The sequence below is a fragment of the Leptosomus discolor genome, chromosome 8 (assembly GCF_034619465.1).
Source record: "Leptosomus discolor isolate bLepDis1 chromosome 8, bLepDis1.hap2, whole genome shotgun sequence".
Classification (NCBI taxonomy): Eukaryota; Metazoa; Chordata; class Aves; order Leptosomiformes; family Leptosomidae; genus Leptosomus; species Leptosomus discolor.
Genome location: NC_141398.1, coordinates 60,357,217 through 60,373,520, shown reverse-complemented (window position 1 = coordinate 60,373,520; position 16,304 = coordinate 60,357,217). Strand labels below are relative to the sequence as shown.

At 63.4% G+C, this 16,304-nt stretch overlaps 1 protein-coding gene across 1 annotated transcript in view; it reads right to left on the bottom strand.

Moving 5' to 3' along the window:
- Positions 1–4,287: 4,287 nt before the first annotated feature.
- The window catches only part of ACSF3 (acyl-CoA synthetase family member 3), a 61,367-nt gene continuing 49,350 nt past the window's right edge, over positions 4,288–16,304 (bottom strand). The window contains exons 7-9 of the mRNA XM_086468883.1: positions 7,827–7,961; positions 7,126–7,237; positions 4,288–4,430 (exon numbers count right to left, since the gene is read on the bottom strand). Of these exons, the coding sequence (XP_086325009.1) occupies positions 4,313–4,430; positions 7,126–7,237; positions 7,827–7,961 (365 nt within the window). The 3' untranslated portion in view covers positions 4,288–4,312. The remainder of the gene's footprint in view (positions 4,431–7,125; positions 7,238–7,826; positions 7,962–16,304) is intronic.

The following is a 16,304-nucleotide window of genomic DNA, read 5'->3' as shown; positions in this document are numbered from 1 at the left end:
TCCGATCCCATCCGTCTGCCCCGCTGGCCCTGCCACCCTGCATCAATGTCACGGCGAGCAGCTGCCCCGGCAGCGCTGGCCGGGGGGTCCCGGCGGCTGCCCCTGACCCTAACGCGCCGTGGCAGCGGGGCGGCCGAGCAGATGTTCCCTGCCACCGGCACCGCGGCGCGGGGGCACAGCGGGTGGCAGACGTGACGGGGTCTGACAAGGCACCAGGCCCACCTCGTGGTGCCGGTGCTGCCGGCCACGGGAGCTGCCTGGTGCCCATGGCATGGTGCTGGCTGCGGCACGGCAGCAGGACCCCCCAACCCTCCAACCTCTGGCCCTCTCCCCCCTGCCCCTCTCCCTCCGCAAACTGAGGCTCCCACTGGGGTGCAGGGACTTGGGGTCCCACAGCTGCTGGGTCCAACCAGCACCAGCCCAGGCCTATGACCCCCCCTCTTGCTGTGCCGGGTTGGAGAACGGGTCACCACCTATTTTGGAGGCACCAGATCCCCCCATCCCAGCCAACACCACCCTCTGATCTGCCCAGGACAGTGCAAGAGCTGCGGGTGTTGGGACCCCACCGTGGGTGTTGGGACCAGTCGTGCGGGTGCAGCGGGACCAGTCGTGGCCCCAGTGCAGGGACTGGGGGGGTCTGGGCAGTGCCCAGTGATGGGGAGGGCAGAGCTGCGCAGCGAGGTGCCAAACGCCGGCACAGCAGCCATAAAGCCACTGGAGCTTCGGCTTTTATACGACAATAAAAGATAATGTCAGCTATAAAGCACGAGAGCGGGTCCCGGCGTGCCAAGCCCGGGGCAGGGGCGAGCCGGGAGCAGCTGGGGAGGGGGCACAGAGCTGCGGGCAGCCCCCAGGACACCCCAGCAAGGTGACACCTCGCTTGCGGCAAGCAGGTTCCCTGGGTTCCCGCTGCCCCAGGGTGGGCTGGGGGCAGGGGGACACGGCAGCGGGGCAGGGGACACCAGCAGCGGTGGGACGGGCGTTAGAGGCGACGCATTAAAGATGCTACTTTGGGTGGTTGTTGTTGTTTTAATGGTTTTATTGTGCGATGCCGGGGCCGGGCCTGGCAGGCCTTAATGAAGGAGATTGATGGCTTAATAGCCTGTAGCCATTACGGGGTAATTGAATGGTTGTGTACATCTGATCAGACCGGCAACGCGGACGTGGCTTGCAAGCGAAGCGCCCGGAGCAGCGGGGCAATGCCCCCCCCCCCCCCCCCTCCCCGACGGATGCAGCATGTTGGGGGGAGCGGAGCCTTGGGGACCCCCGCACCCACCCCTGAGGTGCAGGCTGTGTTGGTGAGGGGATGGAGCAGATCTCCAGCTTCATCCAGGAGCACCGGGGCACCAAAACCCACCCCCGGCCGGCTCAGCTCCCAGCCTGGGCTGTGGGGCACCATAACCAGGCGCTTTAACGAGGCTTTTAATTAGCAGGTCCCCTCTATGGGGCTGAACAGCAGTGGGGGAGTGGAGGTGGGAGCCATGGGGGTCCAGCATGGACGGCAGCCCCAAACTGGGGACTGCAGCCCGTGGCCGCCAGCCGGTGACCACCCTCCCTGCGAAAGCCACCACCGAGGAGAAAAACCCGGCAGAGTCGGGTCCCCGCGCCAAGGTGTGAGTCAAACTACTCATTTTAGTGTGTGACAACCAGGTGTTTTACAGTATTTGCTACCTGTGATCATCCATCAAAGCAATCGATAGCGTTCCTGCAGAGTTTTATTAATGATCTTGTCACCGGGCTGGTGCTGGGTGCCTGGGGTTGTCGAGAATGATAGATCATTAAGAGCTTTTGCTGCTATTTATTCTCCAGTGACCTTGTCTCTCTCCATTGTTGCTTGCTTAAGAGTTATGAATGTGAGACATGATAATTTGATATTGATCTATTTGGTGAGTTAAAAAATTTACTGCATCGTTGATGTTTTAACAAAGGATCCGCTCGGTCCCCGCTGCAGACCGGCGAGAGCTGCCGGCGCGTGGCTCTGCGCGCCACGGCGAGGGGACAAGCCGTGCGCCGGCGTGTCCGTGTGCCGGAGCGACCGCGTGGCACAGCGCTGTGCCTGCCCGGCGTGGGATGGTGAGGGGTGGCTGCGTGAGCTCGGTGTGGCCCTGGGGAGCCCCGTCCCAACCCCTTCCGAGCCTGAGGTCCCCAAATCCAGGCGCTGGCACTGCCCTGGGCGGTGCTGCCATGGGCAGGGCGCAGGGCTGGACCTCACCGCGCAGGTGGGGTGGAGGGGCTGCAGCGGAGGAAGCCCATCCCCATCCATATCCCCTTCCCCTTTTCCCCCTCCTCTCGCTTGTCCCCATCCCATCCCTGCTCCCTCTGCCCAGCGCCACGTCTCTGCCAGCTGTCCCCTCCGTGTCCCCTCCCTGCCCTCTAATTGTCCTCGCAGTTGTTCGGGGCCGCGCTGACCCCGACAAAGGTTTTTGATGGAATCACTTGTGCTCCCCCTTCCTCTTCCCCTCCCCGGTGCTCCCAGGGTCCCACGGGCTGGTGGGGAAACCTGGGGCTCCCCAGCACCCCCCCCCCCTCCCAGCACCAGACAGGGCCGGACCAGCACCCCTTCGCCGCGCCGCCTCCCCAGCGCCCTGTCCCCACACTGGGGACACTCGTTGGGGACCCACAGGGCACGGCTGCCACCCCCCCCCCAGCGTTAGCGGTCCCGTGGCTGGCAGCTCACGCGTGAAGTCGAACAGGGACAAAAATCCGTTTCTAACGGTGGGGTTTCTCGATACCGCCCGGCCTCCAGGAGATCGATGTCCGTCAGACGTGGGCAAAGGCGTCAGCGCACACGCACACGCACGCACAGGAGCGCACACGCCCTATAATTCGTGCTGCATCTGCCCCCCCCCCCCGATGCCCCCAACACCCTGGCAGCTCTGCCCCCACCCCACGGCTCCTTCCCCCTCCGTTACGGGCGGAGGAGCGCGGGGTTGGGAAGCACCACCCGTGTTTATTTGTTTGGTTTTTGCATTTATTCTTCGCTTCGGCAGAGAAATGGGAGGTGGCGCTGGGTGGAGCGGGGAGGTGGACGGTACCGTGACCCCACAGCAGGTCACGGGGTGAGCTGGCTCCCGCCGGTGAGCGGATCCGCTCGCGCTCTCAGATTCTCCGTCTCTGTAAACCCAACTACGGGGAAAGTCCCTGAGTCCACGGGAAAGGGCAGAGAGGAGGCAACACCACCCGGCGTCACCGCATCTGGCTGGAGACAGGAATTTAATCTAAAGTGTCATTTCAGCTGGCGATGAGGTGCACGTGGCCTGAGGCAGAGCTGGAACGGGAACGGGGATGAGCACCCAGAGGCAGACGAAGGCACGGTGGGGGAGCTGGGGTGCCCTGGACAGCCCTTCCCATCCAGGCAGAGCGGCTCTGGTGGGTTGGTATCGTGGGGTTGAGACCCACTGAGGGCCCGTGGGGCTTGTCTGTGCCCGAGGAGCTGCTGCGGGGTGGATGTGGGGGTGTTTGGGGTGGATGTGGAGGTGTTTGGGGTGGATGTGGAGGTGTTTGGGGTGCTGCAGGGTGGATGTGGAGGTGTTTGGGGTGGATGTGGAGGTGTTTGGGGTGCTGCAGGGTGGATGTCGGGGTGTTTGGGGTGGATGTGGAGGTGTTTGGGGTGGATGTGGAGGTGTTTGGGGTGCTGCAGGGTGGATGTGGAGGTGTTTGGGGTGGATGTGGAGGTGTTTGGGGTGCTGCAGGGTGGATGTCGGGGTGTTTGGGGTGGATGTGGAGGTGTTTGGGGTGGATGTGGAGGTGTTCGGGGTGCTGCAGGGTGGATGTGGGGGTGTTTGGGGTGGATGTGGGGGTGTTTGGGGTGGATGTGGAGGTGTTCGGGGTGCTGCAGGGTGGATGTGGGGGTGTTTGGGGTGGATATGGAGGTGTTTGGGGTGGATGTGGAGGTGGTGTTTGCGGTGCCTGCTTTTCACCTGCCTCCCACCACCTACGTGGGGGCTAAACAGAGCAACTTCAGCCAGCATGTGCCTGCTGCCAGCACCGTCACGGGGGGCAGTCCTGGCCTGGGACCCCCTCAGCGTTCATCCCACGCTTCCCTTCTAGACCCAGGACCTCCCCGAGCCTCCTGCAAACGGCTCCTGCACGAGGAAGGTGGCTCTGCAGCTGTGGCTCGGTTCAGCCAGAGAGACCCCGTGGGATGAATCCTGCTTTTATCGGATTTTATTCAAGGACCGGGCTGCAGCGAGCCCAGACCTGCCACTGCTGAGCCCCACTGGTGCCTCGTCAGCGCCGCAGCAGAGGGAGAACGGACACAGCGGAGACCAAAACCCCCCCTGGGCTCCCGGTCGTGGCCCGAGGCCGTGCTCTAGGCCGGGTAAAAGCGCTGCAGAAGCTCTTTCTTGTTGACTTTCCCCATCTGATTGCGCGGGATCTCCTCCACCACGATCAGCTCGGTGGGGATGGTGTAGGGCGCCATGGTCTCCCTGCGAGGCAGAACCACAGTCCGTTACGGCCCACCAAGACCAGCGCTTCCAGCCCGTCCCCAGCCCTCACAAACGCCGCCGGAGCCGGGGAGGATTCGTCCCAGGACCCTGCGTCCTGCAGGGACAACCGAGCGGCCCCAGCCGTGGCTCTCTCCAGGCAGCGGGGCCACCAGCTTTGGTCGAACGCTGGCCATGCCCTGGCTCCCTCCTAAGGGCCCCACGCAGAGCGCAGGAGAGCGGCGGGGCTGGGCGGTGGCAGCGGTCACGCATTCAGCCTCGCCGGGTCACCCTCGGCTGCCCTCGCTGCCAGCTGTGAGGACAACGCACCCCCTCCCCCCCCCCCAGCACCCTGAAACACCCCCCCCAACCCCTCGAGAAGGGGCACGGAGAGCCTCCAGTAAGCGAGCCCCTGATGTGGACCCACGGATCCTCCTCGTTACGGACAGGAGGACGTGATGGATGCTGGACCCCGACGTGTTCCTGGTCCCCAAGGACCGAGACTGCAGGTGGGCCACCTCCCCGGGCACATGCTGGTGACTTGCCAGTGGCTTGCAGCCACAGGGTGGGGGGGTCTTCTCGCTGCGGGAGGGAGCCTGAGCACCGAGCACCGTCCCCGTGCCCTTTGCAGAGCACGGGGGGGGTGTGTGTGGGGGGGGTGTGTGCTCTCTCCTGCCTTCTGCTGCCTGTGTGTCACCAACCTGGGGCCGTGCCCAGCGCCGGCAGCGTCCTGGCGCTGACTCTGATGCGAGATGCCAAGTCTGCTGAGCCCTTCAACCATCACCCGGCCTTCCTCGCCCCCCCCCTCCCACCCCCTCCTCGCCCGCCACCAGCACCCCCTGCCATATGGATGTCTCTAACTTGGGATGGCGCCTGTCGCCGGGAAGCACGATCGGAGGCGAAAGCCACAAAATGAATCACTCTGAAGAGGGACATGTGTCTCCTGCCAGGGAGTGCGAGAAAAAGGGCCAAACGAGTGTAAGTGACATGAAAAATAAAGGGGAGAGACAGGGTGAGAGGGAGAGGCAGGCGGGGGGGAGCCGGAGCAGCGCCTGGAGCCAGCGCCGGGCAAGGAGCAGCAGCCCCGGAGGAGGCCGGGTGGGCGGCCGGCCCCTCTGCCCCTCCGGGGACGTGTTGGAAGGGCAGAACAGCCCCGTGTCTGCCCACAGAGCTGGGGACGGCGATGGGAAGAGACGTGCAGGGACACGGGGGGGGACACCCTGGGAGGGGGGCAGGCAGGGGAGCACATGGGGGGGGAGGCGCTGAGAGCACCCCCCTGCCCTGCCTCAGGGACCCCCCCAGAGCGACAGCCGGGTGACCTGCAACGTGCAGCCCTGGGTGGCGGACGGAGGGATCTGCTCTGGTCACCAACGTCCCTGCCAGGAGGCGTGGGGATGAGCAGCCACCCCACAGCAGGGTGAAGATCTCTCTTCCCCGCTCTCCATCACTCCTGCGCCGGGCTGAGGCCAGCGAGGGTCCTGGATGGAGAAGCCAGACCCCCACCAGGACGGGCTGAGCGTGGCCAAGAAGTGGCACCTCCACTTACCAGAGGACACCAGTGAAATCAAGCAAAAGCTGCCGGTGGCCGTGGGCTGCCCTGGGAGGAGCGGGAGTCCCCGGTGACCAGCAGCCAGAGGGTTAACGCATGTGCACAGCGCAGAGGTGCCAGCGGGAGGGACACCCCGGCAGGGTCTTGGCCCCCCCCACACACACACACCTGGGTGGGTTTTGGGTTCTTTGCTTTTCTTTCTCCACCACGTCATCAGGGTTTAATCAGAGCAGCAGCCGGCCAGCCAGCGTCTTCCTTGCATTTGCTAAATCGCAGCTCCCCCAACTGTGATTTTTGCAAATCCAGGGGAAATCGTTAATTGGCTGCTGCGCCGCCCCTGATGAAACAAGCGCTCCTGCCGCTTACAAAATCGCACCAGCCTCGCCAAAAATACCCGCAGCCCGAAGGAGGGAGTCGCCAGGAAAAGAGAGAATCTGCTATTAAATATTTTGCTAATGGAATATTAGCGCTCAACCCGGTGACTCTGCTTCCTGGCTCCCCGCTGCCACGGCTGGTGTCTGAGACCTCGGCCCTAACCGCTCCCTGACCGATTCGAAGGAGGAGGGGGCAGGTTTTCACGCCGAAACCTTGCAGGATGGCAGGTGGCTGCTTCGTGCCGTGCTCCTTGGGACCATGAGGACCCCAAGCGAGGTCCACAAGCTCTGGTGTCTTCCCCCCGCCACCCCCCCCGCTCTCCAAACCCCATGGGAGAGGTCTCTGGGATTAACTGGGGACTGGGCTGGCTTCCAGCGGGTAGGAAGGCAAGGAAGGAGCGATTGCAGCGGCACGGGGGAGAAGCTGAGCGAATGCTCTTGCTGCTGAGAAAACACGACGCTTCCCCTGCCCCGGTGCTCGCTCTGTGCTTTCCACCGGGCTCGGGGCTGCGGGGCAAGAGCCGCTTGGCTGCACCGCGCAGCTCGTTTATCACAGGCACTTTTGGGGCGAGAGGCCCATTCATTTCCATTATCTCTCGCCTCCTGGTTGGAGCTGGGGGGTCTTTTCTCCATCCCCAGAGCCCGAGGCACTACGTGGCTGCCGGCCACCCCTTCCCCCCCTCCTCTGACATGTCCCTAACGAGGACGCTGCAGGCTTCGAGCCGGCTTTCCCCGCGCCGTGCCGCTCGCCGCGCGCCGCCCCGTGGCCTCTTACCTGGCCCAGTCCTTCAGGTCCTTCACAGAGAGCATCTCACCCTTGCGCAGCTGCACGACGGCGCTGACCCGCTGGCCCCAGACCATGTCCGGAGGCCCGATCACAGCTACGTCTGCAGGGAGAGCAGAGGACTCGGTCTGAGAAACCCGTCCGGGGTCAGGGGTGAGGGGGTAGCAGAGGGGTCCAGCGCCGCTGGGAGGATGCTGTGGGGTGTTAGCACAAGCAAACACCAGGAATTCCGCGCTGACACCGCTTCCAGGAGCTTTTCACGGAGGAAAAAAGGGAGGAAGCGCCACGGTTTGAGCGATTTAGAGTCAACGGCGAGGAATATGACGTTCCACACGGTGTGGAGCCGGGGGCACCGCTTCCATCCCCTCGCGCGGGGTCACACACGCAAGGGCAGGACAGATTTAATCGCAGCCTCGTTGCCAACACGGGGTGAGGGCTGCTGCTGCCGCCTCGGCACCCAGCTGCCGCCTTCACGGCTTCAGCCCCCCGGGAGACGGGGTCACGGCGGGGCTTTCAGCGCAGCCTGCCCTGCGCTCGGGCCCAGCCTCGCTGCGGGGCGGGGGGGAAAGGCTGGGGAAGAGCCTCCTCCAGGCACGAGCCCTCGTGTCGGCCCCCGCTGAGCCGGGGCGGTGGCTAGAGCCAGGCTGGCACGTGCCGCCCCTCCTCGGCGCCGCCCGGGAGGAGCCGGGTACCTGCGATGTGCGGGTGCGCGAGCAGGTGACGCTCCACCTCCAGGGCGCTGATTTTGAACCCCCCGTTCTTGATGATGTCCACCGAGGTGCGGCCCTTGATCCAGTAGACGCCGTCTTTGTACGCTGCCGTGTCTCCTGAAAAGCAAAGCGGGCTCCATCGGAGGTTTGTCCCTTTGCTTCTCCGCTGCCTTTCCTGCCCCCGCAGGCGGGACATCTCCGGGCGGGTGCTGAGCCCTGACTACGTGGGGACAGCCACGCTCGGTGCTGAGCAGCGCTGCAGAGACCCCAGGGACTGGGTCTCAGCCTTCCCCACGCAACAGCCTGCTCCTGGGGACACGCAGAGGGGACGCAGCCATTGCTTTTCCACGGAGGGAAAGGCAAGAGTAAGGCTCTGCACCCAGAGCTCCTTTAGTACGGAAGCGACGGCAACAGGAGCCAAACAGGCTCCAGCTCAGCCCCTTCCTCGTCTTCCCTGGCACTCACCCGTCACAAAAACCTCAGCTGTCCCTTCCCGTGACTCCTCCTGGACCTCTGCCCTCGCCGGGGCACTGCAGCCCCCCCACTGCATAGTCCCCAGCCTCGTTCTTCCCCTCACCCACTGGCCCATGCCCTCCTCCAGCAGCCGGCGAAAGCCACGGCGGGTCTTTCCCAGCGGCTCCAGCACCGTGTGTGTGCCCTGACGGCAGCCACCAGCCCCTGCCACCCCCGGGAGCAGCCCTCGCTCGGGGTGGGGGGGATGACTTCCAGCTGGTGACACCACCGCTGGCCAAGGGGGGGGCTTTCCCACACTCCTGCTACTACTACTGAAAAAAAACGAAGGTGGGGGACGATGTGGGGAAGACAAGACCGTCCTGAGCAATGCGCGGGGTCCGACCTGTCCTTTCTGCAGCGGGGGGGAAGGCGCGGGGCAGGTGCGAGCCGGTAATCAGCCCCTCGTGCCGAGGCTGGGGAGACTGGGGAGACTGGGGAGAGAGGTCATGTCAGCACAACCGGGCTAAACGCTTAACAAGCTGGTGCGCTTTGATAGCTACTTAAGATGATTACTCACATCCTGCTAATAGAGCCTTTGCCAACCGGGGGGGCGAGGGGGCTGGGGGGGAAGCGGGGGGCTGGGGACCTCGCATTTCCATTTCAGAGCCGTGATGGCAGCACCAGGGGGGCCCTTAGCTCTGCCCCGCGCCCCCCCCCGCCCCCGGCCCCGCGTGTCAGTCTCCATCCTCTCCCGAACGGTACGGGCTGCCATTGTGTCCGCACCCCCGGCCCGCTCCCCACCGCGGCTTCGCTCGCAGACCTCATTTCACCGCCGGCTGGGAAGCTCGGACGTGGCGATGAGACGGAGATCGGCAGCGGGGGGGGAAAAAACCCACCCCAGCTTCCAACCAAGCCAGGGGAACCGGCACCGCTGGGGCTGCCGGAGTTCTCATGGGCGCTTGCCTTGGTCCCCCGTCCAGGTGCGCGTTCCCAGTCTGGGGAACGAGGACAGCGCGGGGTCCCAGACCCCAGCACCGCTGTAGTCGGGAGCCAGGAGGACCTGCTCATCCCCCAGTTCGGGGGAAAGCTGTGGAAGGAGCACACCGAGTGTGCTCTGGGATGGGTCGAGGCCGCGGGGACTTTGTGGGGTGGCCCAAGGAAGAACATCCCCACCGCCAAGGACCGCGCAGACCCCAGCGCTCTCCTTCAGAGACGAGGCTCCCCTCTTCTCCGGGGGACTCACAGTGTCACCCCCGGCAGAGGTGAGCACACCCCACCGTTCACGCCGCTGAACCCCACCTCCCCCTCCTTCCCAGTGCTCCTTCTGCCCCGCTCCCAGTGCTGCTTTGCAGCGTTCCCAGCACGCTTCACAGCCCGGCTGCCACAGGGCAGGTCCGGCGGCTTCGCAGCTTCACAGAGCCCCGTCTCCGGCTCAGCTCTGGCACGCCGCCGAGTTTGCACGGGGTGTGTGCCGAGGCAGCCAACACCCAGAGATTCACGGTGTCGGAGCCATGCAATATCAGAATCAGTCCTGAAATTCGGGCTGCTCCCCAGAAGAGCTGCGTCCCCGCTCAGCCGGCACGTGCCAAAATCCCGAGCAGCTCATCTTGCCCAGTTCAGCCGGGGAATGATTAATTGTTCCTGTATTTGCCTGCCTGCCCCTTGGCACCCTCCTGGAGGTTGAAGGCTGTCTGGAATATTTTAAAGCTGTGGGAGAGTTTTAAACTTGGGCTCTCTGGGTGTTTGGCTGCTCGGGGTTGAAAGGAATTCATGACTGCAGTGATAAACTACCTTCCGCGCCCGGTATCACTGTGGCATGTGTGACTGACACGGGACTGGAGAGTGAACATTAATTAAAATGGGGCACTGGGGGACCAGAGAGCCACGAGCTTTCGGCAGGGAGATCAGGAGCTGCTTATTCATACAGAGGCGACAGGGAGAGGAGAGGGAATTCAGACCCGGTTCACTGACACACAGTTCCCACGTTGCTCCTCAGGATTTAAGCACACGAAAGCTTTCGCATTTTCCCCCCCGCGCTGCGATGGGCACAACAGTCCCAGGTCCAAGGGACGGTTGGGTCCACGAGACAGACCCGGGTGTGGGCGGGAGATTTCTCAGCACCAAGGTCCCCTGATGTGAAAGCTGAAGGTCTCGCTCCCCTTATCTCTCCTCGCAATGAGCAAGGACTGAATTCCCAGCCCTGCGTGCCCTTGAGTCTGTCGGGGAGGTGTCAGCCACGGCTGATTTCTCCGGAGCCTGTTGGCAAAGCAAACTGCCAGGGCAGAGCCCCTCACCGGGGTCTCACATCTGGGTCCCACGTCCAGCGAGGGAAGTTTCTGCGCTTCGCCGGCGGCAGCGGGATTTCAGGGCACGGCTGCAGCCTAAGGAAAGCCCTGAGCTGGCAGCAGTCTGAGCTCCCAGCGCCGTGGGGGGGTACCCGGCCCCCGGTACCCCGCAAGCTGTGCCGAGGAGATGCGGGTGCTACGCTGCAGCCCGGTGCTGGAGCGGGCTCGTCAGGCTGGGCACCGTGCCTGGCTGGCTCAGCTGGGTGGCAGCTGGAGCCAGGCTGGCGGAGGGACAGCCTGCACGAGCATCCCTGCTTGGCCACCGCCAGCATCCCTGTGCAACCAGCACCAGCACCCCTGGGCAGCCATCATCATCATCATCATCATCATCACCCCTGCACGGCCACCTCAACATCCCTGCACCACCATCACCAGCAGCCCTGCACCACCAACACCCCTGCATGGCCGTCACCAGCATCCCTGCACCGCCATCACCAGCATCCCTGCACCATCATTGCCAGCATCCCTGTATGGCCATCACCGGCACCCTTGCACCACCATCATCATCACCCCTGCGTGGCCATCACCAACACCCTTACATGGCCATCGCCAGCATCCCTGCACCATCATCACCAGCATCCCTGCACCGCCATCATCATCATAACTGTACGGCCATCACCAGCATCCCTGCACCACCATCGCCAGCATCCCTGCACCATCATCACCAGTATCCCTGCACTGCTATCACCAGCAGCCTTGCACCGCCATCATCATCATCCTTGCATGGCCATCACCAATACCCTTGCACGGCCACCACCAGCATCCCTGCACCATCATCACCAGCATCCCTGCACCACTATCACCAGCATCCCTGCATCACTATCACCAGCATCCCTGCACCGTCATCGCCAGCATCCCTGCACCATCGTCACCAGCATCCCTGCACCGCCATCGCCAGCACCCCTGCGTGCCCCCCTCCGCCTCCCCGGCTGTGGCAGGAGCACGAGCAGGTTCTGCTCACACCTGCCCCTGGAGCCGGGCCCTGCGCTCAGAGAAGCGCCACTGCCAACCGCGAAATGTGCTTTCGGAAGGAGACACGCTCCCCGAGCTGCCGCCCTCCCAGATGTTCCCCACGCAGCCAGGGACAGAAGGAAGAGTCATTTCGGACTGGGCATGGGGGGGGAGGGGACACCCCCTCCTTGCCGCTCACCTTCCAGCCCCGTGCTCCCCGCAAACCCCCCCGCTGCCTCTCCCAGGGCTCCGCCCAGCCCCGTCGGCAGCGGGTGGTTGGCATTACGATGGCGATTATTGCGAGCTTCTGGGACGAGCTCTGTGATTTCCCCCCCAGCCTCTTTCTTTCTGCCTCCTCTCTCCCGTAAGCCGAGCATCAGGGTCTGGCTGTCACTTCCCGCGCTGACAGGGCGGAGCACGCTCCGGGGGACCGCCGTCCGCCGAGGACAGCCGCATTACCCTCTGCCCCGTGCCATCTGCTACCAGCCGAGCGCATCAAGGCGGCGTGTGTGTGCCGGCGCAGCAAAGCTCCCAGGCCAGCGGGGATTTCCTGGGCCAGTGAGACTAGTTAAAAGGATGCTGTCGTTTGCTTAATGACTCTTCCCCCACATGCTGCCTTGAAACAGCGCTAAGAGCCTCATTCCCAAACCTGGCGCTGCACCAAGGGCCCGCGGCAAGGGTTGGGCCCATCTCCTCGGGGCTCCCCGTGCCCGGGGGTGCACAAGCCCACCCAGCCCCTGCAGGCAGCCCTGCTGCCCGAGTCGTGCTCCATCCCCTTGGGCTGCCGTGGCTTTTTCTGCTCCCTCACGCAGGCTGCCACCTCCGGCGGGCTGCAGACCCCGCTGCTCCTCGCCCAGCAGCCTCTGGGTACCTCTGCCTCGGCGGGCAGGGGCGATGGGGGTGACGGGGAGGGGGATTTCTGAGCGGGGAGCGGAGCTCTCCTCCCACGAGATGACACCACCTTCCAAACCACATTTCTGCCGACCCTCCTTTCCCCTCGGCTGTGCCCGTGGCTGCCGGGTGCTCCCAGGGAGCAGGAGGGATGCCGTGGGAGAGGTTCACCGAACCGTGGGTTCAGCACCCGCCTGGTCCTGCTCCTGAACCACCGTCCGTGGAATGGGGACGGCCGCTATCGCCTGGCCACGTCTCCTCCCCTGTGCAAGCCTGCAAACACCTCAGGGCCGGGCTCCCAGCCTGGCCAGGAGCCCCACGGCCACCACAGCCGGAGAGGAGCCCAACCATCCCAAAGATACACCTCCTCCTCTTGCTACACCAGCCCGTTCTGCCTCCCGAGCTGCCCGGGCCCACTCTGGTTTCGGGAGGATTGCCGTCAGCTCGCAGCAGTGAGACAACCTCAGCTTGGGGCTGGTGCACCCCAAGAGCACCCCATCACCTCTCCATCCTTGCTCCCAAAGCCTTTCCTTTCCTTTCCTCCCTCCGGCACAGGCATCGCCCCCGCAGCACACAAGGGCAGGGTCAGCAGACCCGTGCCCCCGTGCCCGTGCTCAGACCCTCCCCGCAGCACGGAGCCAGAACCAGGATTTCCTTCCTCGCAGCCAGCTGCACGGGGAAGGAGATTTTGGCTGATGAGAAGATTACGGTCTCTGACACCCCACCTCCGCCTCTGCTTGCCCGGGCCACCTCCGACCGGGCTCCTTTCATCAGACAAAGCAGCCAGCGGCAGAAGCCTCCGTCGCACGCGGCTCAGCCCCGGTGCTGCGGCGCAGCTGATGCTGGCGAGGCCATGGGATTATTGTTTCCCTGACAGCAGCCGTCACCGCTACCTTTGGATTGGTTTCAAGATGCTCAGTGGGCATCTGTTCTGCGAAATGTTAAAGGCTCAGCTGAGCTGCATACTGAACAGGCTCCTGCGCCGGTTGGGCTGGGGGTGGGCTGCACTTTGATGGAGTTTCAGATAATTTTTTATATATATATATATATATATATATATGTATAAAAATCACAAAATCGTAGAATCACGGAACGATTTGGGTTGGAAGGGACCTTAAAGATCATCCCAGCCATGGGCAGGGACACCTTCCACCCGAGCAGGTTGCTCAAAGCCTAATTCAACCCGGCCTGTTATAAATACATATATTTACGTATATGTGTATATACCTGTATAAAACAGGCGGCAGGCTGGTTCAAGCGGCACGGCTCCGAGCAGCGAGGGGGAGATGCGGCCAGGCCCGACCCCCCCACCCCGCTGCCGAGGGCTGCCCGTTCAAGAAGCCGTGGACACCGCCAGCAGGGTCCCAACCCACGCTGACCCAGGGCTGGCACGAACCGCGCCACCAGGTGCTGAGGGAAAGGCAGAAAAGACCGTTTCCAGGCTACCTTTGTTTTAAAAACGAGGCTTTTGGGTAAGAGCTATTTATAGGGAAGGGCTGTCTGCAGGCACGGCAATGGCTGCTGGCCCGCAGGCGCGGGCCACGACCACGCTGCAGCGCAGACCCTGCTTCCCAACGCAAACCCCAGCGGTTTCTGCCACGAGGTTCTCCTTCCAGTTGCAAAACGCTTGTTGTGCCAGGACAAAAGGGCCCTCGTGCTTCTGCCACCACGGCCTTTAGTTCGTGCCCCTCCTCCGCCGAGCGGAGAGATCGCCCCGTGACTAACACGGTGCCTGAGCCGCTCTCCCAGGAGGTGCTCGACAAGAGCCTCTTTGCTCCCAAGAGCAGAGCTACAGGAGCAAACCCGCCCTGGAGCTCCTGTGCCAACACCCTCGCCCACGGGGCAGCTTGTTCCTGGCAAACACGGCAACGTTTCTACATCAAAGGTGGCACCAGCCGACGTTTGAACCAGCTGTTGCCCACGAGAACACTTTGGCTGGAGAAATGAAACGCTGAGCAGCTTGGAGAAGCTCTGAGAGAGCAGAATTGAGCAGAAAAATATGGAGAGGTTTTGGGTAAATCATGAGGAACCGTGACTAGCATCACAGAATAGTTTGGGTTGGAACGGACCTTTAAACCCAGACTATTCTACGACTCTAACTCATAGTTCCTCGTGATTTACCTGAAAAGTCTCATTTTTTCCGGTGCTTTTTTTTCCAGATTTCAGCCCAGTTTAGACGCAGAGCTGTCTTAGGATCTGCTGGGAAAACCCAATGAACAGTGACAGCGCTGCCCACCCGGCTCCAGACCTCAGCCCTGCAAACGGGCGCTGAGGAGAGGCCGGCACGCACGAGCTGCGCCCCGGGAGGAGCCCACCTTAGTGGCAGCCAGCGCCAACACGACGCCCCTGCTCATGGGGGACAGATGCCCCTCGGATGCCTGGAGGGACGGTGATGACAAAAGGCCGTTCGGCCACACGTTGTCACCAGCTTCGCGGCAACGACAGCGGCGGCTCCGCCGCGACGCGCGAGCTTCAGCTCGGGGGCGAGCCGACACGAGAGCGGCGCGGTGCCACGCTGGTGGTCGGCACATCGCCACGCGGCCTCTCCTGCCTGCTGGCAGGCGTTTCACCAGCCCCACGTTACTTACACAGCGACTTCTTTGCATTTGAAGCTCCCCAGAAGGGACGTGGCAGGCGTTCCCCAAGCGGACGGGAGGCAGGACAGCGCGGGGCACCCGAGGACGCGCCCCACAAGGGTCCCAAACCAAAGCCACGCGGGCCACCAACGCCACGAACAGAGCCTGGCCCCGCGGAGCGTCAGACCGAGCGGGTTTTGCTGCTCGCAGCTGCAATGGGCAAGACTCGCTCAGCACCTCCCTGGCTGCGCTGCTGGGCAGGATCGAAGCTGGGCAGCTCCAGCACTGGTGATGCTTGGCACGGCGGCGTTCGGGCCACATCAACAGCGGGGAAGGGGTGCCCGTGCCCCGGACTGGAGTCCAGCCTCAAGCACAGCCTTTCCCCGGGTCCCGCTCAGGCACCGGCAGCGCGGCGAGGACAGCCTGGGCCACAGCAGACAATACCAAGAAACACCAAGACATCCCTTTGAAAGGGAATCTACCTTGTTGAGAAGCAAACAGTGGATTATTTTTACCCTCCGGCTCTGGTGGCAGCTAACGCTCTCATGGGGAGCTCCACAGTGTTGATCAGGTGCTGGAAAACATCCCCCTGCGTGGGGCACAGCCCTCGCCCTCCGTAAATGGGGCTGCCAGGCAAGGCTGGGCTTGATTTGTTCCTGTGCTTGCTGACCCAGCAGGCTGGAGCTGCTCGTTTAACAGTTTCCTGGCTGCTGGAGCATTTTTTCCAAGCTTCAGAAGTATCTGAAGAAAAAAAGGTGAAGGGAAGGAGCCCCGGGAGGCAAGCAGGGTCTCTGGGGCTGCAGCGGTGTGGGGGATGCTGGTGGGATCTTCCCTGCCAGCAGCAGAATGTGGCTTGAGCACTTTCTAGTATTAATTAGCCCTTCTTCAGTTAACGAATCACTACAGATTCTGCAAAGTCCTGGCTTTCAAATGTTTCGTGCAGAGCCCAGCCCAGCGCTCCTAAGAGAGCCGGGCTGCAGAGCGGGGATGTCTCGCAGCCACTCTCCCAGGAGATGCTGACCCACAGCGACCCGTGTGGCCGCCCACCCGGGGACAGTCCCCGCCGTGCCACCCATGGAGAGGGTGGCATAGCAGGGGGCAGCCAGCAGACCTCCCTCAGACCCCACAGTGTGCCCCAGAGGGTCTCCAGTGACCGCCCGTCCTGGATGGCCCCTGAGAAAGCATCGCGGTCCCTAAGGAACGGAGGGGTGGTCCCTGAGAGAGCGTCGGTCACGCTCCCCCCC